Here is a 24,932-nt window from a genome sequence, read left to right on the forward strand (position 1 = left end):
TATATGGGGGCATTTTTATAAAAATAAAAAAATATACTGTTTTAAAAATATTTTTTTCTTTTACTTTACATAACCGCCTGCTGCCATAAGTCTTTGACGCCAACCCATACCAGCTAATGAAGGTTGACTTGGTTTAGTTTGGAAACTAAACTTTGGTTTTGGTTTATCTTCAGTTTTTGGTTTTTCTTCTTCTATCGGTTTTTCGTCACTTTTCGGTTCCTCTGACTTTACCTCACTTGCAGGTATGGTTGTGTCGTCAACATCTTCGTAAATATCATATGCCATTTGTTTTTGTTTTCCTTTCAACTTTTTGTGTTTGTTGTAAAGTTTAGAATATTTCGACTCTAAGTCAATGAGATGTTCTATAATGAACTGTTGGTCAGTGAAGTATACTTTCCCATCTGTTGTCTCGAAAGCTCCTTCAGACTTCAATATTTTATTTGTGAGAGTCTGTTTCTTTTTTGAGATACTAGCCGTTCCATTTCTATGAAAAGTGACTTTATAGTTAGGGTTTGTATTTCCAGACCTGGCACTTTCTATTATTGAATTTTTCTCTTCATCTGTAAGTTCTTTGACAGGTTTTGACAATGGTTCTGAACTTTTTGTTTGTGGTGTCAAATCTACCGTTTCAACTTCTTCGGTCATTTCATCTCAGTAAAAAATTTTAGTTTGGTTTGTTTTCAACTGGTTGTTGTTGTTTTTTAAGTCGGTCTAAAACTTCCTGAGGTATAGGAAGAACTTGACAAACACGTTGTGTAACTGCTGGAAGTCGACAAATCCATCTTGAACCCATTTGTCTCAATGCTGTATTGTTCATTTCATCTCAGTAAAAAACTTTACATTCCCCAAGTTTGAGGTGGTTGCGGTTGGTTATTGTTTACCCACTGTTGTGCATGGTTATATCCTCTGTTAAAGAATCTTTCACCTTGGTCCATATAGTGTCCTGCTTGGTTATAGTAGTCATTTGCTTTGTTATAATAGTTTCCTGCTTGTCTTCCTACATTGTCCATCCATCCTTGAACTTTTCCTCTTGTTTCAGGATTTGGAATAAGATTTGTTGCATCTCGTGCTACATCCCAACCTTTCTGTACAGTTTGTATAATAGGTTGTGCTTTCTCTTTCAGTATACCTAATGTACTCAAAATCTTCCTTCCAACTCCAAATACACCTCTGGCTATTGTTCCCACTGCGGGTAAAAATCTGGATGCAACTCCTGCTAACGCGCCAAATAAACCCATTTCTTATAGGATAAAAATGACGAATCCAAACAAGGACCCCTATGTTTCTAAAGCGACAAAGAAAGCACTCATGATAAAAATCTTTAGTTCAACACCAAATGCTTGGTTTATGGATATCTTGGAAAACATTCCGAGGTATAGAGAAGATGGACCACCATACTGGCTAATATTTGTCGGTCAAAACACAAGATACTGTGAAGCCATACCATTACAGTCCAAAAATATTTTAGATATCTTAGCAGCTTTGACAATATTCGTTGACAAATACCATCCAACAAAACTGACATCTGACTGTGAAAGTTCTTTCAAATCAGACGATATTAAAAACTATCTGCGTTCAAAAAATGTAAACCAATATTTCATTGTCGACCAAAACCATTCTGCTCTTGGTGTCATTGACGGTTGTATAAAAATGTTAAGAGACTTAAACCAACCACAAGGTGGTGAAGCAAATGAAATGTCATATGACGACAAATATAGACACTTCTCCATGGCAAAGATGAGACAAGTTTTAAATATTTACAATAGCCGTAAACAAAAAGGTTTGGGAAACCACTCCCCCGAAGAAATGAAAAACAACCCTGACTTAGAGAAAGACTATATATTTAATAATTTAGTCAAAAGAGACAAACAAGAAAGAATGCCGGGCTTCAAACTTCAGAAAGGTGACAAAGTAAAAATAGAAATACCTAAACGCGACCCATATGAAAATACTATTGACTATGACAACAATGGGAACCCGACAGGTACTCACATTCGTGTTCGTAAAAATAGAAGAAAGTATACAAGAGAATATTATGAAGTTTTAGGCAAACATGGCAAAATGTACAGACTGCAAGCAGAAGATAAAACTACTATTGTCAGACCTCGTTTCAAACTTGTCAAAGTTCAAGGTGGTATACTTTCAAAGACAGTTCCTAACAAATATAAGACAACTCCTGACGAATATGCTAAAGAAGTTGAAAATGACGACTAAGCATTTCTATACCATGCGTAAACTGTCATGTAAGGTGGCATGTAGTCTTTACTTTGTCCCGTTGTTTGCGTATATCCTGAAACGCGATGTGTATGGTTTCCTCCTCCCTCAGTGTTACTCCAGTAACAATCTATAGCAAACTTAACGTTGTCTTTAACATCATATCCTTTACCTTTTATCATTGCTGACCAATCCCAATATCTATGCTTATGCCAACCTGCTTGAGATGTACTTAAATCTATGTAGTGACTGTGCGCAGGTAAGTTTTCACCTGAAATCGTTTTACTTCCACCTGTTTCCTTTGAAGAGTTTGCACAATACAAAAACCTGTCGACTATTTGAGTCCAAGTTCCAAAACCTAAAACTGTTTCTGGTCTGGTAGAGTTCATTGACGTATAAATAGAGCCTATAGGATATAATGTTTGAAGCATTTCTGTCTTTAATGTTTGAAGCTCTGTTTTGTCTGCTTTCTTGTCATATAAATCTTGAGCAGTGAATTTAATATTATGTTCATCCTTCATGACATAAACATCTTTACATCTAATGTTTCTCATCGTCGTTATGTCGTCATCCGATGTTAAACCTTGTGGAAAGTTAGGAGGTTTACAATATATTGCATCCCCACCAGTTTCTTCAACCGTTCCTTCAATACTTTCTATAGCAACAGTTGTAAAACTTGTATGTGTATGGTTCTTGTCTGCTTTCTTCTCTAACTCATCGTTAACATAAGTTTTATCTGCTTTAAGGTCTAAACATCCTGAAACCCATCCTGTATCGGCTTTAGTTTTTAAAATCTTCGATGTCCGTTCATGGTACCAGTCAACCCTTTCTATAATTTCTTTATCTTTTTCATCCACATATTCCTTATCCGCCTTCTTCACTAACACACTAGCCATAAGTCCCTTATCTACCTTATTTTCAAGGCTAACGTTTAAGTCTGTTATTTCAGATATAGAATGTGTATGAGTCTTTTTAGAATATTCGTTTTCAGCTCTTGTCACTTCACTTGACATTTTATTGTCAACATATGTTTTGTCTGCTAGTTCAGGATGAGTATGTTCTTTTGTTGCATAAGCATTGTTAGCTCTTTCTTCTTCTTTTGCTATTGCATCGTCTACATATTCTTTGTCAGCTTTGTTGTCAACATCTGCTTTCAAAAGAAGTTCATTTATAGGTTTCTCGTTTAAAGTTCCTTTTGTTGGATTTATACAGACAGTATGGTTCTTATTGTCTTGAAACAGAAACTCATCTGTCATTGGGTTTAATGTCAGTTTTAAGTTTCCTTCTTTCAATGACTCAGATATCTTAGAATAGTTTGAAAAGTTTGTTGTGTTCTTATTTAGAGCTTGCATAATGAGTTGTCGGTTGTGTTGTATTTCTCTCATAGACGCTGTTTCATTTGACATTTTTATTCTAGATAAAATATGCTTCCAATAGAAAAAGAAAATTCAAGAGTTGCTACAACTAAACCATTAGATGAACTTTTTACTAATGTCGGTAAAAGTTTGAGACAGAGACCGTAAAGCATGAAGGCTATCGTTTTGACTACCCATTAAGATGGCTAAGAGACCCATCTGTCACAAAAGCTATTGGCTTTCGTAGAATGAAGTTTGTGTCTGTAGAAGATAAAAGTTTTCCATTTATTGTAAGGTTTCATATAGATTATATATCTGAAGGGAAACGAAAAATGTGGGAAGAAATTGAGCTAATACAAGTTGACCTTTCATCTTCTCTACAGACTGCGTTAAAAAATATAGAAGATAAAATAAATTCATGTTATGCAAAATATGCTGATGAATATGCAAATACCGAGAGCACACTTTATGTGAGAATTGTATATGACAAACAAAATTCACAAGTGTCATTTCAAATCTACGAAGACAATCCAAAGAAAGACGAACAAATATATACAGAATTCACTGCAATGTCATGGTATTATTTGCAAAGAATGTTAAATCAGAAAGTCGAACTTCCTTTAGCAAATATTTACAGTCGATATGCAAGAGATGAACCATATTTATTTAAAGATGTTTTCGACCCAGCTGCTATTATTGTTCATGCTTCATTTTCTGGCGCTCAAAACTCTTTCTTATGCTTGGCAAATGACTTTTACGAAAAACCTACAAAGTTATATGAACCACCAAGTGGAAGTATTTCAGACTTTCAAGTATGGTTTACTACAGATGGAAGAAAAAGAATAATTCCATTATACCATGCGTTTTACTTAGAACTTAGTTTCATATACAACTACTATCGAACGGTAAAAATATAATTTTTTAATACGGTTGAGGTGTTGGATTTGGTTGCCAACTAGACTGTGGTGCAGGTTCAGGCTGTTGTATAACAGGAGCTTGTTCTTCTGGTTCAGGGTCTTTAGGTATAATACCAACAAACTGACCTACTCTTTTACCAATATTTTTGACTCCGTTCCAAATTCCTCTTCCTACGGTTTTTATTCCATTCCATATACCTCTTCCAACATTTCGAAAGAAGTTTCCTATCTTACTGAAGAAACCCATTTTACTATATGTAAAAATCTAATGTCCGCCTAGTCTCTTACGTTTCCTGTTGAGTTCCATAGCATTCTTTAACTGGAGCTCATACATTCTGTTTCTCCTCTGGTAGAAAACATATTCTGGGTCAACTCCTGTGTTCGCGTCATCTGCATAAAGTTGTTTATATCCCACTTCAGGGTTTGTATAAAACTCTTTCCATCTCATATTTGCATACCATGGTGGCAAACCTAACGCAGCGTCATTTGACATGGCAGTTTGCATTTGTACATCTGTTGGCACTTGACCATGGTTTGCCATTGCAGTTTGTATTCTAACTTCATTTGGAATATTCTCTGGGTTTGGTTGTCCAGGTTGCTGTGCATTCGCTAAGTTCTGTGCGTCCATTTAATATTAGATAAAAATATCTCTTACGAGTACATATGCTGAACATTTGCAGGCATTGGTTCATCTTCATATTCTCTGTACTTTTCTGCCACGTCAAATAAATAAATGACACAATGGAAAAAACCTAAAACAAGTAGTCCTATTTCAAACCACATTTACTTACTAATAAAATTTCTTTGTTATGACACTTTCTCCGGTTTATAGGACCTCTCTCATATTCTATCTTGTCATATATAAACTCATAGTCATGTATGTCCTCTAACCATCTCATAACGGTTTCCAAACCACTTTTATCGGATGTAAAGTAAAAGCATGGATGGTTATGTAAAACGTCTAAAGTTTCTAAAGAGTCTCTCAAAGTCCAGTCTACTTGGTATTGAAAATCCCATGTGTTATAGAACGGCGGGTCCACTATAAAGAAAACATTTTCCTTGTCTTTATATTTTTCATACAACTCTGTCCAATGACATCTCACAAACTCTATACCCTCAATATATTTTTCTATGTCCTCTTTGAAAACATTTGTATAGTTAAGATATAAAACTTTTGACATAAGTGTTTCAATGTCATGAACTCTTATAGAACCACTATATAATAGTCTAGCAGATATACTATCCCAGTCTATATATTCTGCTTTTTTCAAAACCTCTCTCACAATATTTTTCTTATCTAATGGTATACGTTCCATCTTACCTATAGGTATCTTTTCTTTTAACTCTTTCAATATATTGTTTGTGTCTGGAATATGTTTGAGACGGTTCATATAGTTGTCGAAGTCATTGCATATAATCTTTGAGTCTGGGAATATTGTATGGCACAAATGGGATATATAGAAACTTCCACCGAACAAATCTACAAATGTTAGACCATTCGGTAGTTTCTTAAGTTCTCTCAATAGAATATCTTTACATCTACTCTTATTTCCAAAGAAGGGTAACGGTGGTTTTGTAAAATTCATTTATATATAATAATAAAAATGTTTTTTCCTGAAAAGTGACAGAAAAGTGACAAAACATGAAAACATATATAATTTGTGAAAAGCGACACATTATATAATGTTTTCGACCCAGAAGAAGGCTTCTTCCCAGAAGCAATGGAGGAAGAAGAAGAGTCCTCCGAATTCACACCAGAAGACTAACAATTTTCCGAATAAAAACTTCATTTATACTAAACATCTTCGGGGCTAGAAGGGGCGCAGCCCCTGGAAGCCCCACTACCTTTTTTTTTTTTTTTTTTTTTTTTATTGTAAAATAATATAAGTAATAAAAATTGAGACCCCTCCCTGTTTTTGATGTTTTGTCACTTTTTCGGTAATTCTTATTGTTTCATTAAAAAGTTGATTTTCTAAAACCCCAATATTTACAGTAGGTGTTTGTACAAAATTAAAATCCGATATATAAGATATCTGGGGTGATTTTGCATCATAAAATAACAACGATAGGAGAAGTTTGGTCTTTTGGACACCCTTAAGGAACAGAATGAATTCGTATTTTTTCATCATTCTTTATTACCTAGCAATATGGATATTCATCTTTGAATGTTCAAGGCTTAGACATAAAACTCAAACTATCAACGCCATTAAGAACGCTTTTCAAATTGTAATATTTTGCTATTGGGTTTTAATTTTTTTAATAACAGGAACTTTAACTAGTGCAATTAAAAAGTCTCCAACAATTTTTTCAATCCCATTAATACTGCTGATTTTCTCTGTTAAATTTTTCCAAATCAAGAAACCTTCTTACACTGTAATGTCTAAAGAATGCTTGCGAATTTACTATCTCAATATGTTCGAATCCTTTGCAGTTTGCATTTTATCTTCATTAGCAATAGGCTTCATTAAAAATATTTATCAATTATCAGGTTCTATTTATTTTGATGAATTGAAGGAACTTATAATTCAGCGAGAATATGCAGGTAAAACAGAATTCATTTATTCATTTTCAACAAATTACTTTTTGCCAGCATTATTACCATCCCTTTACATATTTTACGCATTTATCAAATATTCTAGAAGTACTCTATATATCAGATATATTAACATTAACATAAATCTAGATTATCGTATGCTATCAATAATAAATATTTTCTTTGTCGTGGTTGCATTTTATTCTACAATAAAAACTACAGGTTCTTCTAGTTTGAACTTTTACAATCATAACTATGTTTTCCCTAATCCGCAAAACCTAGTTTTCCCCGAAAAAAAGAAAAACGTAATTTTTATTAGTTTAGAATCGTTTGAATCTAGCTTCATATCACAAGAACATGGAGGCCTAATGGAAACTAGTTACTCACCTTATATAGAAAGCTTGGCTTTAGATACAAATAACGTTCATTTCTCAAACCACACTGAACCAGATAAGCTTGGTGGTACTTTGCAATTATATCGCAACAGGTTCACAGTAAGCGCTAACTTTGCTGTCCAATGCGGCTTTCCTTTCAAATGGCAAGGAGATCGAGCTCAAAACAAAGGAGATAACACAAGCACATTCTATTATACACAAGCCCAATGTCTTGGTGATGTTTTAAAGAAGAATGGATATGATACACATGCAATTTACGGTACTTTTGATGAAGATTGGAGTATCGGATTTGTTTTCAAGCATCATGGCTTTGATCACTGCCACAGTAGTGTTAATTTAGCCAATAAAAGGTGGTTTGTACCGGATCATGTACTTTTCAAGTACCAAAAAGATTTAATTGACAAGATTTACAAAGAAAATCCGAAAAAGCCATTTTTATTATATATCACATCTATAGACACACATGAACCTGGTTACATATGTAAATTGTGTCCTCCGAATGGAACAAAATTACAGAGACTTTTCAACTGTTTGAGCAATCAAATTAAAGATTTACTTGACTGGATGAAGACAAAACCATGGTACAATGATACTTTAATTGTTCTTCATGGAGATCATGTAAGAAGAGACACAAGTGTACAAGAACTTGCTCAGAAAAACAACTATCCAAGAAGAATCTTTAATGTATTCATTAACTCTGAATTGAAGCGAGCGAATAACACTGGAAGAGTTTTCACTCACTTCGATATGTTCCCAACAATTTTAGCTGCTGCAGGAGTTAAAATAAAAGGAGATAAGCTTGGTTTAGGTGTCAATTTGTTTTCAGGGAAGAAAACATTGCTGGAAAAGTTCAGTCAAGACTTTGTTGATGAAAATCTTGAGTCTGTTTACAATTGGTATCAAAAGGTATTTCATGATGATGGAGCTTTGAATTGCTTTGATCGTGATGATTTATGTGTTTTAGCAAAAATCTATCCAGAAAAGGAAAAGATTACTCCAAAGAAAAAGTGACCTGCATTTGACCCAAATGTAGAGATTTTATAAAGATATATTAATATAATTTTTATATAAACTCATTTTTATCATCGCACTAAGCTCGCTCGTTTTCATTATAGAATTTATGACATCAATGAAATGATATTTAGCTATCATGTTTTACGATTGGTATATATATATATACATAAAATCTTTGATAGAATTGCAAAGCTAATTCAAAACATTTTGCTAAATATAGAAATAAACAAATATTATACTTATTTTGCTGCCATGAAATAATAGTTCTGTGAAGCATCTGCAACTAAACAATTGAATCCACATATTGCTCGTCATTCAAGGAGTCAACCGAAGCAATTCCTTCGTTGGATGCTTTCTATGCAAATTTAAATGCTTCATCATTTTTTGAATTTATTTCAAATCTAAATATAGTCATGTTCAGCATGAGATAAGCCTGATAGGTGTTTCTGGCGCTCCGTAGGCGACAATCATATCTTCTGTCTTTTTTTAAGCTGCATTGGCTTTTTTTGAGGTTCTCTGATTTCATCATGGATATCGTCGTTGAATTTCTGCAAGATATCTCCAGTACTAACAAATCATTCTATTTAATAATCCACGAATTGACGTATCTGTTGTTTAAAACTTTTTTACAGTAAGTTTACCCTTAAAAATTTATTCCAATAAATACATGGTTTTTATTTTGTTTTATCATCTTGGTCACGTATATGAACTTTTCCATTCATAATATCTTGTGTAGGGGGATTAAATTAACATAATATGGAGAATCTCCAAAATAATCTTGAAGCTTAGGAAAGATTTCTGTAATTGAATGCTCCGAGAACTGCTGTGCAACTTCAATGACTGTTGTACAATTTTCATATTTTCCGCTGAAAATTTGCTTTTTTACTTTGTTCATATCGTACTTGATAAAAGATATTGAATTTTCTTTCCCTTTTGGCCATTTTCCTTTATAAACCGCATTCAATACCATATATAATGTTCTAAGGTAGTCACAAAATCTAAGTAGTGAGGCTCTCAAAAATTGAACCGTACTCCATACAAAATTTGTGTACCCTCACTACTTAGATTTTGTGGCCTTCAATTGAGAGGTTAGTTTTGATAGAGCACGTTATAAAATTAAAAGGGAAAAATAAATAAAATTTAAACATTTAATTATATATAATGTAAGGAGTGTAATTCCAAATTTTCTAAAAACTATTCAAATTTGAGCATTTTTTTGGAAATAGTAAATCTAATATGTACATCTAATAACAACATGATTCATCACCTTTTCAAGCTCTGCAGTCAATTTTTTGAAATTTGATTGAAATAAATGTAGCAAAAATTACATTTCATTAGGGAATATATGAGTTTCTCTGGAAACAGGCTGATAAATTTTAAATTTTGTCCAATCAACATGAATGCATTGAGAAATTTGGATTGATTTTCTGGTAGAATCTGGAACAATTCAACCATGTATAAATGGATCATGTAATCATCATGAAATGTTAGTGTTAGAGTTCAAAAGAAACAGAATGAGTGGAAATCAAACACAATCTGAATAATTTTAAACGTATACAATCTTTAAGTTTGTATTTTGAATTCTACATATATGATTGTGTAATTCGTTCTTTCAAATTTTCGGATTCAGGCATGTTTTGATAAAATTCATTCCCAAAAACGTCAATTAACAATTAAATTTAGTGTATTTTAAATATATATACGTATTATATTTTATAAATTATATTAAATTCGCAAAATTTTAAGTTTTAAACAAAAATAAAAAATGTTCAAAATATGAAATTATGCATAGGATATTAAAATTTACATGTTAGCAATTTTTTTGAATTGCTTTCAATTTTCATATTGAAATTTTTAAGATTTTTTTCTGAAATAATAAGCAAGAATATTAACCTAAATAATATTAAATTCCATGCGTTAATTTCCCCTCAAAAGTCATTGACCGCCTCTCAATCTAGATTTTGTGAGTACTTTATATATAAGACTAAAAATATTTTTTTCGTCGTCTTTAATTAAATCAAATTAGCTATCTAAATTTCATATTTTCGTGACTTACTTTTGACCATTTTCGGTTGCAATTTTAAGGGTATAGTAAACTCAAAATTCTAGAGTTTTGAGAGTGCCAATAAACTCTATAGGCCTATATATATCTATATTTTAAAGGAGAGGTTACGCCATAATATTTGATATTATAAATTATTAATTCAAAATAAAAGTAGAAAATGAAACTAATTTTATTCTAACCTATATAAATATATCAATAATCTAAAATGATTATAGTCTGAACTATATTTTACCAGATTATCAAATATAAGAGAAATGAAATAAGGCATAAAAATATCATAGCATAATTATTGGATAAATGCATTAATAAATTATTTATATCATAATGAGAAAAAATCAAAATAAGAAAATGAGCATAATAATAATTTAATTAAAAACAAAAACAATAAATAAAATGTAATTTTCGTTAATCAAAGTCATCAATGTCTTCGTCTTCTGATTCCCATTCGGACTTGAAAACTTGATAATCTCCTCCTGGTACACTCTGAATGGATTTTTTGTATTTGTTCTGTTTTTTAGAACCTTTTGTAACAGTTTTTTGTTTCAATATCATTTTGGAGTAACAATTCTCTTCAAATGATTTGACACAATCTTCTGGAAGTGGGGAAGATGTAATGCTTTTTGTATATCTCCGAGAAAATGCTCTGGATCATTCCATTCTAAGATTGCAACGTTAACTCTAATGTTAATGTTCTTCCAGGCTCTTGATTTGTCCAAATAGCATGCAATTTTGGAGTTAAACGCTTCATTCATGCAGGTAGATCCAATGGAAGAAACTTTGGAAACTATGGGTGTCCATTTGTGAACCCAGTCATAGAGCATGAATTGAAGTTGGATCGAATTGACACCTTTTTGCCATTCAAAGCATTTGTAATTGTGCGGTTCGCAAAAAGAATGATTGCCTACGTAATGGTAGACACAATTCTCCCACATTTTCGTACGTTTGTCAATATTTTCTTCGGCAAAACATGACCAAAGCCACATACTTAGGCTTGCATTCAGACCCCAGAAAGGTCTCTCTATTTTTTCAATCTTCTGAGTCTTGTCGTTGAAAACTTCAACTGTCTTATGAGAAGCTGAGAACTTTGTAAAATCTTTTGAGATATTTTTTGATACATGACCTGGATCGAATCTTTCAAGATGAGAGACGCCAAATTCTTTAAAGACAGAGACACTTTTGTTATCTCGGTCTTTAATAATCTCTTTAACATCTTTCAAGATATTGTATTTCTTTAATTGCTTCAAGATGATTCGAGTTCCAGCACTTTCCATATTGTTGGAAGCTCCGGAATACTGAGCATGCTGTCTGTTTCCACCAATATGGTTGATGTTCACGCATGCAAGAACTCTTTTTGTGACAGCATCGAGCGCAGTTACTGTACAACTTGGCGAGTTTCGCCTGTGCGTCCATCTTGCATCAATGGATAAGTAACCACTGAAGGACTTTCTCGACAGCATTAGGGAAATACTTTTAAGTCTTCTAATCTTATCGTCACAAAATCTCTGTTGTCTCATGACACCACTCTTCACAGGGGGCTTAGTTCCACAAAGAGAAAGAAAGCGAGCACCTTTTGTATATGGCATTCCGGTCATTATGCAAGCACCAAGCATCTGTCGCGCTGAGAGTCGACGACGTTCGTGGAGTAAAATGTTATGCATTGCCTTTGTTTTCCGTTTTGGGTGAACAATATGGCCCATACAACAACAAAAAAATGAAATCCCGCCAAAAGTGAAAATTGAATAAAAAGTAATAATTAATAAATATATACTATATCATTAGATGAATATTTTGGAATAACATTTTAAAATCGAGGTTTTTCAATGGATAACGGTTCAATCAAAAATTTGACCCCATTTTAGAATCTACATTAAAAATGGAACATTTCTGTCGTTTCAAAATTCCAAAATAACGTTTCTATTCCTCTCAAAAGTAAAAATAAACTTTATTGGGGAAAAATATTTTTATTTTCCAAAAAAAAATGAAAACCTTAAATGCAAATCTAATTTTGATGCTTTTGTTTGTGATTTTTTGGATTTCGAAAAAAATTTGAAAATTCAGACAAGTTACCATTAACACTAATACGTTTCAGCGAGTCGGTCCCATCAGAGAAATTTTCATAAATCGGCGATATAATTTATTATTTCAGCAAAATATTCTCAGATCCAACTAGAATAAGGTCAAATTATACAAATTTAGCAAAGGCTAGTTATCCTACCTATTCAATTAACTTTAATTTTAAATAATTCAAGACAATTCTCAAAATTACCTTAATAATCGCGTTCTCTTCGCAAAATGACGATTCATCATTCACTACCAGCATAACTGAGGGCTTGTGCTCACAGAATAATACAGATAATTTACTTATTAATGCAAAATTTAGTACCAAAAGGTAATCATAGAAGATACAAAAAAAGTTTCTTTATTTTGATTGCTGATTTTATTTCTTCTAAAATTTACCAAATCTAAAAAATCCAAAATTGAATGCTATTGAATTTCATGTTTATGTAACATATACTATTTATTATATAAGGAATAAAAATTTTATAGTTTTAATCAAAAATAAAGGTGTACTAAATGCATACAAAACAAGGTATTTTTTACTCATCCAAAATATGTTAACAGTGCTATTTATATAATCAATATCCGAATTTCGAAATCATTTTGATGAAATCTTTATTTTAAAATTGAGTTGACTGTTAAAATCACCCGAGAAGAGGGATTATCTCAATGAAAAGTACATAAAATAGCAAACGCACAAGATGGCACTATGCAGCTTTATATTGTTATACAGGATGAACATATAAAATGTTTGGAAAACACTTACTTCGTTCTACAAATGTGTATCTCTTTATATCAAAGATTCTTCTCAAATTATTGAGAGACTTCTCTCAAAAAAAGGAAAATTTGATAACTAAAAAAAATTATGGCATAACCTCTCGTTTTGCATAGATATATATTTACATGGTCACAGAGCTTATTTTCATTGTCAAAACTTAAAAATTTTTAGTGGACTATACCCTTAATCGTTTTTAAACTAATAGCATTTAGCAATTTTTGTTATATTATATTGCGGATTGATCCATTTAAATCGCCGAAAATTCAATTATCAAATAATTTCAAAAATAAATCATGCTCAAAATTCGATTTTAAGCAGTTAAATTTATTCCTTATAGCGATATATATATATAATAATTTCATAAATCACATCGAAATACTGGACTGCTTGTTAGTAATTATTAATTTTCTGCTTTGAGCAAAAAAATTATCATGTTAATGATTGATGTTGAGTTTAGGTCAGGTGAGTGGGGCTTCCAGGCGCGTTGCGCCCTCTAGCCCCGAAGATGTTTAGTATAAATGAAGTTTTTATTCGGAAAATTGTTAGTCTTCTGGTGTGAATTCGGAGGACTCTTCTTGGATAGAGTCTTGTATTTCCTCCTCCTCTTCTTCCTCCTCCATTGCTTCTGGGAAGAAGCCTTCTTCTGGGTCGAAAACATTATATAATGTGTAATTGAATGACACATTATATCTTTCTTTGAGTTCGCTCCTGACAAAGAACTTAGTTCCAGGAATACAGAAGACTTCTGTGCGTTGGAAAAGCTGATGTCCTGGAACGAATTTGGCAATTAGAGACTTCTTTTTTCCGAATTGTTCAGGAGTTTTCATGACGACAGTAACAACATCTCCATCTGCGAGGTCTTGTTGTTGTTCGGAAAGGTAAAGAGCAATGATATGAATGGTTGCTGCGTTGAATTCGAGAAAGTCGAATTCAAATTGTGTTGTCGTATAACATTCAAACCATTTTGTACAGTTGTCTCCGAACTCGTCAACGTATTCATCTTCGTCATATCCGTAACTAAAGACTTGGAATTCGGCAATTCTCTTGTCGAATGACCGTTGGATGTAACGAGGAAGATTTTGACGAACTTGGTATAAAGTTCTCAACATTATAAGCTTAGTAAATGTTGGAAAATACTGAACTAAGACATCGCTAAGCTCAATTGGACTTGGAATTGTCTTAGTAAATTCAATTGAACTAGTAATTGCTTTGTTCAGAACTTCACAGAACTGAGTATTGTATGTAGCGTCTGGTTGTGTGTTTTCTTCGGCGTCTTTGAGATATTTAGAGCAAATTTGTTGAAGAATTTCTCTTAATTCGCTGTTAGACTTTTTGGTGGTTATTCTAACCGCTGTGCCGGTTCTTGGAGGTTGTGGGGCTTTGGCTCTGGTTAGCGGTTGAGAATTGTTAATGTTTGAATTGTGGTTAACAGCGTTGGCTTCCATTAGATAAAAATGAACTGTTTTTTCGGACCACTCATAGAAAAGTTTGAGATAAATGGTTTTTACCAACGGAGACCCCCTCTATTTTTTTATTTTATTTAATAGTTACCGTTGGAAAAACGGTTTATCTCAAATATTGAATGAACTATAAACGTTTTTTGTTTTCTATATATACTTTTTTGTCCAACGGTAAAACTTTTTACACAACGGTTTTTGAGAGTCGTCGCCGTTGACTTTTTTGTAGAGCACTCAAAATAGTATAACTTTGTCCGGACAAGTAAGGGTCTATCGTCGCTATAGGAAAAGTTACAGGCGTTCCAAGGAAGTATACTTTGAGAAGCATTTTCTCCCTTTTAAAACAAGATAGGACGGTTATTTTACAAAACTGACAACACTTTGACCGAGTAGTTTTTTGAGCTGAACAAAAAGTGTCATATAAACATCTGTCAAAAACCGTTTTTTACTTCATTTAAAATGCCACGTAAGCTACGTAAGAATATACGTAAGAGGAAGAGAGCATTGAAACATCCAATAGTAAAACTGACACCACAACAACAGTTGCAACAACAAATGATGAATGACCCCACTATGTTGCAACAAATGTCAAGCAACCCTATGCTTTTAAACCGAGTTATTGGTGCACAGAGTGGAGGTTTAAGAGCGGCACTTTTAGCGAAAATGGCAGGCTATGGTGGAGCTGCAGACGGAACAGCCTATAACCCTCAAAGTCAAATGAATTTGAGTTCACTCAAAAATCAAATAACAGATGTCAAAAAGTCAAACATAGACATACAGAAACAAATAAGTGAAAACGAAAAGAAACTAGAATATGACAGACAGACAAAGAAACTCAATGAGTTAAACGTAGAGAAAAAGAAGAAAGAAGAACAACTGAAAGAACTAAGTACAGAGGAATATGCGAAAAAAGTGTCAGAAAAAGCAGCAGAAGTAGCAAAAATGGAACAAGATGTTATAAATTTGAAAAACCATACTACTCAATATAAAGTACTGAAAGATGAAGAGATAAAACAAAAAGCCATGAAGACATATATGGATAGCGATGTATAAAAAAGAAGTTGAAGCAAATGTAAAGGCAGAAAAACTTTTACAGTTGCAAAACCAAACCGTACAGTATGAAAACTTAGCACAAGAAAGTAAAAATAACGACGCAGCCATGCAAAAGGCAATGAAAAGCGCAGAATATATAAAAGCTAACAATGACTGGTTAGATGCCCAAGCCAACGCTAAAGCAGCCCAACTTATAGGGTCAATAAGGACAAAAATACAAGCGGATGAAGACAGTTCAAATGAAGCTTTAATGAATGCTGACTTTAAGAATGCCTTCGAAGCTCTTCATAGTAAGGTGAAACTAGTGAACGACTTCTCATCTGGAAAGAAACTGAAGTCTGAAGGTTTCGACAAAGAGTTAAGAGAAGTAGCACAAAATATGACGAAAATAACAGATGCAGCAACGAGACAGGCAGTTCAAAGTTCCTATGACGCCGTTAGAGCAACTGTTGTGGAAAGTCAAGAAAAAGAGTTACAACAGACCAAAACAGACCTAGTAAATGCTTTCTTAAGAACGAAAAGTCAGGTAGGACATTATGCTGCAGATGGAACATATGTGCCAGCTGGTGGAACTTATATACCACCAAACCCTCCAAGAGAAGCACCTGCACCAGGACTACCTAAAACATTTACATCGTCACATGGACACAGACACAGGCATGCACCACAACAACAACCAACAGTTCAAAATCCAGCACCACAACAACAACCAAAACCAACAGTTCAAAATCCAGCACCACAACAACAACCAACACAGCAACCAACAGTTCAAAACCCTGCACAACAACCACCTCCACAACCAGCACAACAACCACAAACAGAGCAAGGACATAAAAGAAGTAGAGAAAAAGGAAACCAAGAATTCTTAAAAATGCTTAAGGAAGATTATGGTTACCCAGATACTCTTGACTTTAGTGACAGATATAAAGAAGCTATTAGAAAATTCAAGGAAGGAAATACTGACCCGAACCTATTTAGCTTTATGGTTCAGCATCAAATGGGATATAATCTCAAACCTGGAAAATACAAGCTCGCTAAGGGATATGATTTAATAGCATATCATCCAAATGACATGAATGAATTTACTCCGAGATATTTGGTGTCAGAGCTAAATGATAATTCAACTCTCTTCATGAAACGCGTAAAAAATAGAGACGTAACGAAAGAAGAAAGGTTTATGAGTCCGAATGACTTAGATAGGGAACTTGTTAAAAACGGTCTCGGAATATATGAAATGCCAGCAGATGAGGTACAAGAAACTCAACAGGAAGAAGTTCAGATACAACCAGACATGGAAGAAATAGTTCAGCAACAACAGCTAGAAGAGCCTGAAGGAAACGAACAAGTCCCTCCTTTGGAAACTAACTTCACAGAACTAGATGAAGATTTGGAACAGCCGAAAAATCTTGACCCTCAACAAGTGTATGCGGAGAATATGGAATCTTTCCAAGAGTCTAAGAAAAATTCGGCTGACATAGTAGAAGAATATCGAAAAATGTTTGCCGACATACAAAAGACTCCAACACCAGATGAAAATATTCAGCATAGAATGGAAGTACTGAAAGAAAATGTACGCAAATACAATAACCCTTTTTACTTACGACCATATAACGTTCAATCTTTGGCTGAACTCGGTGAAAATAAAAGGTTAAATTTCAACAAAACATATAGAAATGAAACATTGTTTAAAGTTCATTCAGAACCTAACCAATATGGAAACAAACCTACTTTTGTTTCTGCAGACTATGGAACTACAATGAGATGGGGTCATAAAGCTAATCCGGATAGGTGGTTCATAAACTTACAACCTCAATTCCAAGAAGTTGTAGACGCAATGGAAGTGAATGGTGAACCAGATATAACTGGTATTTTCAGCGCGGCTTTAATGCCATTGAAAGATATGAAAGATGCAGATACTTTGGACCAGTATGAAATGAACATGGCTGAGGGAAATATAACACCTGACGTTCTAGAACATTTATCTCAAAGAACTACACAGAACCATAGAGATGGTATATTTGGTGAAGAGTTTAGAAAGAAAGTTAGGGAGAGAGAAGGAAGAGAACCTATTGTACATGACCTTGCAAACGAAAGTTTGCAAAATGTCATAAAAACTTACTTTGCAGACAATGAACTGAGAAGGGATGAATATTTAAGAAAACTCAAATGGACAGTACCAAATGAAATGTTAGTATTGAAAAACATGTTCCTTGACAAAATAAAACCAACTACAGAAATAAATGACGCAAGACTGAAACGTTGGGTAAAAGCTTTCCCATTCACAAAAGATATTATTGGTTACATGGAAAAAAACCAGAATGGCTACAAAAACATATATTTGGAAACGAGCTTATTCCATATGGACAAGCTCTGTTTGAAGAGCTTGAACCGGAAACTCAGGAAAGAGTCATGCAAACAATACGCGAAGACTCAAATACAAACTATGACAAAATCTTTCTAGGATATAGGTTACCTGAGATGGGCGACCAGAGCCCAAAGGCAAAAAGGACATGGGAAATTTACAACATACTAGGTGAACATGAGGCAAAGATGCAACAACTTGAAGCAGAGGGCAAGTTACCAAAAGCGACACCAAAGAAGAAGAGAAGAGTAGAACAAAGTGAAAGTAGTGAAGAAGTAACTTCATCTAGTGAAAGTAGTGGCAATGAAGGAAAAAGAAGAGTTAAAGATTCAGTTAAAAACTCAGTCAGGAAGAAAGTAAAGCTTGGTCCGAGTGGGTTCTATTATGATATATAAATCCAACTATTCTATATTTTTACCCATATGAAATGTACGCCGCTCAGAATATAACGCCAACAGTTTTGGATGCCATGAACGGAAATGTTTCCGAATGGTATACGAATGCGACAATGCCATTAGAAGGTCAGAAATAGTTCCTGGAACTTACGAATATACAACTGCTGTTTCTTATGGAAACGTAGGTGCGTTTGGAGAAGGTTCTTCAACAACAGTAGATATTGCTTGCGACAGGTTTCATATTATTTCTATTGACAACTCATTCTTATACGTGGAACAAGACATTGAAATAAAACCTTCTGCCAAGTTGTCTGACAAGAAAGGTTGCAATGGAATTTTCTATGTCGGATACCAATATGCTCCAGAAGTTTTCATGGGATAAGATATATTCTAACTCTGACTTAGTTCAAACAGTAACATGGGCAAACTATGAATGGTTCGCTTTTGAGAAACTCAGTACAACCACAAGCTAGAGAACAAACAGACCAGTATGCAACTATTGAGAAAATAAGAAGACTTGACCCTAACGTTCCAGGAGTTTATGTTAACCTTTTCTGGACAAACTGCAGCAGCAGTAACCAAAGTAAAACTGAAACTTAGAGTTCCTTTGTCATCTTTCCTCATCTTCAGGTTTTTAAGATACTTGCCAAACGGGCAGGAAAAATTTCTATCGAACTTACTCCAAGCAAAAATAACTTAGTCATTGCACCAACACAAGACCCATTCAGCATTACTGTAGCTGGAACTGGTGGAGCCAAGTTCTGTGACTTTTGCAAAGACAAAGTTGACTTAGACTTTGGTTTCTCAAACCTCAACACTGAAATAAACTATTATTTCAATGCTGCTGGAGATGATTGGGACCCAGTTAAGTTCACATGCGAACAGTTTGAATGCAAGAGAATAGAAAGCAGACTTGCCGTTTATATGTTGGACCCAGATATTTCAAATGCTTTAGCTGCCAAATATATTGCAGTTCCACTTATGTTCCCTATACACCAAATATATGTCAAAGACTTTGCAGGTGAAGTTGGAAACCAAAATCCAGGAGCCGCAGGTGCAAGAACAGATATTGCTTTAACAACTGCAATGAAACATGCAGATACTATGTTTGTACTGTCAGACGAACTATAAATGACTATTCTTGTTTCTACAACCCTGGTATTAAATATCATATAAACATAGATGGCAAATATTATCCAAGAGAAGAATATTCTACAGTTGAGGATATGAGGTCATACAACTTGACATTAGATGCTATGAACTTTAACAACAATTTCACAACAACCATTAACCCTGAAATGCAAAGTTCTATTATGCCATATGTGAAAGTATGGACTCATTACAGGAGGTCAAAAAACTCAATATACAAATGGAGACCGTTCAAACTTTTGGCTTGGCATTCCATTTGCTGACTCAGAAGACTCTATGGGTGGTATTTCAACTGTTGGTACTGTACAAATACAATATACTGGTGACAGAGACGGTCCAGATGAATTGAGAGCAAAGAAGTTTACAAAACCAATAGCACTTTCACGGAAAGATGCTCTTTTGAAGATTTGTTCGATGAAACCTGCTGGGGCTCCTCAGATTGGCATAACGACAGCTTCCATCGAGCAGATTTTGGCAGCAGGTCAGTAAGTTTTCTTGAACTGACTCTCTCCGTCAAATATTGACAGTACGCCAGTTTTGACATAATATTGTATTATAAACTTTCCTTTAGTAATATCTGTAAGTTTTGAAGTTATATTTTTGTCTGCTTCAAGAACTTTCACCATTTCAGTTATACCAACTTTCTTTGCTTTATGAAAAATATTTAGGTTCAGCAAAGACTGCTATTCTATAACATTTTCCATTGTTTGTGTAAAGAACTATTCTGGCAATGTATTTGTATTGTTTGTGAGTATAAACTTTGTTCTGCTTCAATTCAATAAGATATCCGAATACGTCCATCTTTTTATTCTAAGTAAAATGTCATTTCCGAAAAATAGAAGCGTAAGTGTTTCAAAAGGTTTAATGGCGGTGGCAGATGTGAAGTTAAATTCACCAACTCAAACAAACAGTCAAAGTGTTGTTGTCAATGTCAAAGACAGAGATGTTGAAGTGGGGAAAACCATACGAAGACGAAGATGGTATAACAATTGTTCCTGTAAAAGAACCAACATATCCTGAAGTTAGCAGAGACTTAAGTTCTGTTGCAGATATTCGAAACGACTACCAACAACTGAAAGACAAACTTCAAACTCAGGAGAAGATTTGTCAAGCTTTAAGTATAATGTTAAACTTGGTCGAACACAACCCTGTAAAAGTGAACTCATATGTCATTGCACCTCATGAAGTTTTGAAAGAACTATTGAAACTTTTGACAGAGGCAGACGATATAAACATCAAAGAAATAGAACCCGACATTAGTTGCTGTGGTGTTTCATATAATGTCATTGACAAGATATACGTTATGAAAGGAGGTGAAACGTTGAACTTAAAATATAGTTTCCCAGACGTTATAAAAATATTTGACGACCACAACATTTCATTAAAATTTATTTGCTAAGTAAATGGCAGAAGACATAATGGTTTATACTATTACGACTAAAAACCCTGAGTCATATAATTCTATAACAACAAACTTACAAAGTCCTCAAGGACGATATTGTAAACTAACCTTAAACACAATGACGACTAAAGCCTGTTTTGCTCTTTTGACACCAGAAGACTTTATTGTTGTGAATGGTAAAAAATACTCCTTTGAAGATACTTACTCAGATATACCACCAACAGGTTTTGTTGACTTATTTAATACTTTAAGTACGGGTGTAAAATGTGCTGCAACTAGAGCAGGTTTCATTATGTTTGGATGTCCGACTGAGTTTACTATAAACGATATGAGCTATAATACAAAACTTATTTCTGGTTTTTCTTATATACGAAAAAAAGAGATCTGACATTGTGTCAGATCTCAGTAAAAGTGACATTTACATGTCAAAAAAATAGAATGAGTTTAAGTAATTAAAATTGAGGGTGAGAGTAGTATTGTATGAAATAATATCTCTCACCCTCCAATTCATCCTATGGCGCCGAAAAAATTTTGGTGAAATGCGACCACATTTCACCAAAATTTCTCGGCGCCATATAGAGAACTAGAGCCTGTGAGGTACTGATACTATCCATGTACCTCGCAGGCTCTAGTTCCAAGCCAAAATGGCTAAAAATTGCCCGCAATTGTTCACATTGCGGGCAATTTTTAGCCATTTTGGCTGGGAATTGGAGGGTGAGAGTAGTATTGTATGAAATAATATCTCTCACCCTCCAATTCATCCTATGGCGCCGAAAAAATTTTGGTGAAATGCGACCACATTTCACCAAAATTTCTCGGCGCCATATAGAGAACTAGAGCCTGTGAGGTACTGATACTATCCATGTACCTCGCAGGCTCTAGTTCCAAGCCAAAATGGCTAAAAATTGCCCGCAATTGTTCACATTGCGGGCAATTTTTAGCCATTTTGGCTGGGAATTGGAGGGTGAGAGTAGTATTGTATGAAATAATATCTCTCACCCTCCAATTCATCCTATGGCGCCGAAAAATTTTGGTGAAATGCGACCACATTTCACCAAAATTTTCTCGCGCCATATAGAGAACTAGAGCCTGTGAGGTACTGATACTATCCATGTACCTCGCAGGCTCTAGTTCCAAGCCAAAATGGCTAAAAATTGCCCGCAATTGTTCACATTGCGGGCAATTTTTAGCCATTTTGGCTGGGAATTGGAGGGTGAGAGTAGTATTGTATGATAATATCTCTCACCCTCCAATTCATCCTATGGCGCCGAAAAAATTTTGGTGAAATGCGACCACATTTCACCAAAATTTCTCGGCGCCATATAGAGAACTAGAGCCTGTGAGGTACTGATACTATCCATGTACCTCGCAGGCTCTAGTTCCAAGCCAAAATGGCTAAAAATTGCCCGCAATTGTTCACATTCCCATCTTTTGTTGGTAAGACGAAGAATATGAAATAAATTATGAAGAAGATAATGATGAATAAAATATCACTTTTTATATTTTTGACATGTAAAGTTGTCACTTTTCTGTCAAACCGTTTTTATCGTTTTCGTATATAACATTTTTACTACCAACAGTTTCCTATAACAGGAAAAGGTGTCATACAAGGAATGTCTATTCCATTGACATTAAGCACACCAATCTTATATATTGTTTCAAACTTAGGTTCAAAGTGTTATTCGAATGTCGACAGAAACTATTATGACCAAAAGATACTTATGCGTATAAACAATACTTTCTCTGCTGGTTTGCCTATTGTTCATTCGAATGCAGAATTTTCAACCTTAGTGAACTCAAACACTTTGGCAAGTATAACGTTGACATTAGTTGACGCAAACTTTGTTCCTGTAAAACTTTTATGTCCTATGTATTTGTCAATGACGGCAGAAAGTTTCGAATTGGAAGATGCAACTGGTGAAAGTATTGTATAGGGTGTCCAAAGGTGCGTTTAGCACAGCGCTCTATATGAGACTATTAAAGGAGATATATGCTGATTATAAATATATAATAAAAAATATGAATATATGTATATGATGAGTATGTTGTATTTTGGCGCCATGCCGGGATATAAAATGAATTTTGAGACAAGAGGCGGTTTCGCGGGAAATTTTGGCGGGATTTTTTTCATTTTTTTAATGAATCATAAAGAAAACATCCTCGCTCTTGCAAAAAAATGCAAAGACTGTAAAAAAATCTACGAGACATTGGTAAAATGCTTCTGTATGGATGCTCCTAGCTATTCCACTGTAACGTATCATGTTAGGATGTATCACTTCATGAACAAAAAGGCGCCCATCATAAAAATTGACAAAAAATCGCCGGATCAAAGAAAAATCAAAGCAATTCTTCAAGCGCTAGATGAAGACCCAAGAGCATCACTCAGAAGGATAGAGGAGATGACAAAGATACCACGTACAACAGTCAGTTATTATCTGCACAATTATTTGAACTACAAACTAGCGTATACACGTTGGGTTCCGCACAACCTTAATTCAGTTCAAAAAAAATCTAGAGTCCAATCTTCGAAAGAGCTCCTCTCTATATTGGGTGCGTATCAATCCAAGAAGTTTCGCTTTTTAGCAACAGGGGACGAGTCTTGGTTTCAATATGCAACAGAAGCCAAAATCATGTGGATCCCGAAGGATGAAAATCCGCAAACATTCCCGAAGAAAAAAATTGACACACCAATGATGATGTTGTCGGTTTTTTTGGGTGTGAATGGCATCATCGCAATTGATATTCTTCAAAAACCTAATACGATGAATGCTCAGTATCTAATTGACAATGTTCTTACTCAAATTATCAATTCTGATGAGTTTGAGAAATCCAAACAACAAAAACAAAAGTTTGCAATTCATTTTGATAATTCAAGAGTTCACAAAAGTCATAAGGTAATGAATTACTTGGTGGAAAACAATGTCAAAGTTGTTCCAAACCCAATTTATTCACCTGATATTGCACCCTCTGACTTTTATTTATTCGACACGCTAAAAAAGAGAGCTGAAGGACGCGAATTCGCGAGTCCAGATGATCTTGAAAATTTTGTAAGAGAGCAATTTGAGCAATTTTCTCATGATGATTTAAAGCGTGTCTTTCAAGCCTGGATCGATCGCTGCGAACGCGTGATTGAATCCAATGGTGATTATATTTAAATAAACTTTATATATATGTAACTTGTTTATTTCTATTTGCAGTATTCAGGTTTGTGCTAAACACACCTTTGGACACCCTATATTACAAGAACAACTTCAACAACAAATAGCTCAAGAACAACAAATGCAACAAATGGAACAAATGCAACAACAAAGTCAAGAATAAAAAAATATTATTTTTTAATTTTTATAAAAATGTACAGAATAGATGTTTCAGATTTTTATGACTTCCAAGCATTCAGAAATATGTGTCCATTTAGAGACTATAACAAAGCAGTCGAGAATTTGAAACGTTTAGTCATTTATGTTGACTCTGCCCCAGAATGTTATGTCATGAAAGAATGGGATGTTGTCTTTAACAAACCAAGAGCAACAATAGTGTCTGAACAAGAATGTAGACAGAAACTTAAGAAAATAAAAGTCGTACAAGTTGGAATGAAGATGTTAGATGCTTGGGATATCTTATTGTCAAAGTTAGAAGATTTTTCAGTTCGAGGTATAAAGTTCTATACACCTTCTCCAAACTTCTATTCTATCTTCACTGGATATAAATATGAACAAGTAGAATGGAAAGAAAATATTATAGAAGCTTGGTTAGACCATGTCAAAGAAATTATATGCAATGGAAAC

General features: G+C 34.1%; 7 protein-coding genes and 6 pseudogenes across 13 annotated transcripts, besides 15 other annotated features; 6 read left to right on the forward strand and 7 right to left on the reverse strand.

The window, feature by feature from the left end:
• Window positions 1-6,359: part of a mobile genetic element that runs on past the window's edge.
• TVAGG3_0024480 (phage tail repeat-like family) lies at window positions 61-645 on the reverse strand (the record flags this gene model as incomplete). Its single annotated transcript, XM_051220248.1, has 1 exon — window positions 61-645. One exon carries the CDS (start codon window positions 643-645, stop codon window positions 61-63), a length of 585 nt encoding a protein of 194 aa, XP_051105234.1.
• On the reverse strand, window positions 665-817 carry TVAGG3_0024490 (uncharacterized protein; the record flags this gene model as incomplete). Its single annotated transcript, XM_051220249.1, has 1 exon — window positions 665-817. One exon carries the CDS (start codon window positions 815-817, stop codon window positions 665-667), a length of 153 nt encoding a protein of 50 aa, XP_051105235.1.
• TVAGG3_0024500 lies at window positions 1,348-1,911 on the forward strand (annotated as a pseudogene). Its single transcript has one exon. A coding segment is annotated over exon 1 (564 nt).
• Window positions 2,211-3,227, reverse strand: TVAGG3_0024510 (phage tail repeat-like family; the record flags this gene model as incomplete). Its single annotated transcript, XM_051220250.1, has 1 exon — window positions 2,211-3,227. The coding sequence occupies one exon, from the start codon at window positions 3,225-3,227 to the stop codon at window positions 2,211-2,213; it is 1,017 nt and encodes a 338-aa protein (XP_051105236.1).
• TVAGG3_0024520 (uncharacterized protein) lies at window positions 4,163-4,486 on the forward strand (the record flags this gene model as incomplete). Its single annotated transcript, XM_001322819.2, has 1 exon — window positions 4,163-4,486. One exon carries the CDS (start codon window positions 4,163-4,165, stop codon window positions 4,484-4,486), a length of 324 nt encoding a protein of 107 aa, XP_001322854.2.
• On the reverse strand, window positions 4,491-4,733 carry TVAGG3_0024530 (serine threonine-protein phosphatase family; the record flags this gene model as incomplete). Its single annotated transcript, XM_001322818.2, has 1 exon — window positions 4,491-4,733. The coding sequence occupies one exon, from the start codon at window positions 4,731-4,733 to the stop codon at window positions 4,491-4,493; it is 243 nt and encodes an 80-aa protein (XP_001322853.1).
• On the reverse strand, window positions 4,752-5,114 carry TVAGG3_0024540 (uncharacterized protein; the record flags this gene model as incomplete). Its single annotated transcript, XM_001322817.2, has 1 exon — window positions 4,752-5,114. One exon carries the CDS (start codon window positions 5,112-5,114, stop codon window positions 4,752-4,754), a length of 363 nt encoding a protein of 120 aa, XP_001322852.2.
• Window positions 6,262-6,355: a terminal%2Cinverted (terminal inverted repeat of Maverick-3 transposon ID:TVAGG3_0024270).
• Window positions 6,356-6,441: a mobile genetic element.
• Window positions 6,414-6,441: a terminal%2Cinverted (terminal inverted repeat of MuDR-2/MuDR-2B_TvMULE3 transposon ID:TVAGG3_0024550).
• A 4,071-nt stretch (window positions 6,442-10,512) lies between these two features.
• Window positions 10,513-10,534: a terminal%2Cinverted (terminal inverted repeat of Kolobok-1_TV transposon ID:TVAGG3_0024560).
• Window positions 10,513-13,512: a mobile genetic element.
• On the reverse strand, window positions 11,439-12,190 carry TVAGG3_0024570 (annotated as a pseudogene). Its single transcript has one exon. A coding segment is annotated over exon 1 (752 nt).
• Window positions 13,491-13,512: a terminal%2Cinverted (terminal inverted repeat of Kolobok-1_TV transposon ID:TVAGG3_0024560).
• Window positions 13,513-14,159: 647 nt separating this feature from the next.
• TVAGG3_0024580 lies at window positions 14,160-14,774 on the reverse strand (annotated as a pseudogene). The gene has a single exon. A coding segment is annotated over exon 1 (615 nt).
• A 471-nt stretch (window positions 14,775-15,245) lies between these two features.
• On the forward strand, window positions 15,246-15,700 carry TVAGG3_0024590 (annotated as a pseudogene). The gene has a single exon. A coding segment is annotated over exon 1 (455 nt).
• A 1,010-nt stretch (window positions 15,701-16,710) lies between these two features.
• TVAGG3_0024600 lies at window positions 16,711-17,671 on the forward strand (annotated as a pseudogene). The gene has a single exon. A coding segment is annotated over exon 1 (961 nt).
• A 1,564-nt stretch (window positions 17,672-19,235) lies between these two features.
• Window positions 19,236-20,234, forward strand: TVAGG3_0024610 (annotated as a pseudogene). The gene has a single exon. A coding segment is annotated over exon 1 (999 nt).
• Window positions 20,235-21,673: 1,439 nt separating this feature from the next.
• Window positions 21,674-21,782: a mobile genetic element.
• Window positions 21,783-21,923: 141 nt separating this feature from the next.
• Window positions 21,924-22,032: a mobile genetic element.
• Window positions 22,033-22,420: 388 nt separating this feature from the next.
• Window positions 22,421-22,529: a mobile genetic element.
• A 120-nt stretch (window positions 22,530-22,649) lies between these two features.
• Window positions 22,650-22,712: a mobile genetic element.
• A 366-nt stretch (window positions 22,713-23,078) lies between these two features.
• Window positions 23,079-23,106: a terminal%2Cinverted (terminal inverted repeat of Mariner transposon ID:TVAGG3_0024660).
• Window positions 23,079-24,382: a mobile genetic element.
• Window positions 23,175-24,302, forward strand: TVAGG3_0024670 (Mariner transposase; the record flags this gene model as incomplete). The annotated part of the gene is made up of 1 exon (XM_051220251.1): window positions 23,175-24,302. The coding sequence occupies one exon, from the start codon at window positions 23,175-23,177 to the stop codon at window positions 24,300-24,302; it is 1,128 nt and encodes a 375-aa protein (XP_051105237.1).
• Window positions 24,355-24,382: a terminal%2Cinverted (terminal inverted repeat of Mariner transposon ID:TVAGG3_0024660).
• Window positions 24,383-24,500: 118 nt separating this feature from the next.
• Window positions 24,501-24,932: part of a mobile genetic element that runs on past the window's edge.

This window comes from Trichomonas vaginalis, chromosome IV (assembly GCF_026262505.1).
Source record: "Trichomonas vaginalis G3 chromosome IV, whole genome shotgun sequence".
NCBI classification, from domain to species: Eukaryota; Parabasalia; order Trichomonadida; family Trichomonadidae; genus Trichomonas; species Trichomonas vaginalis.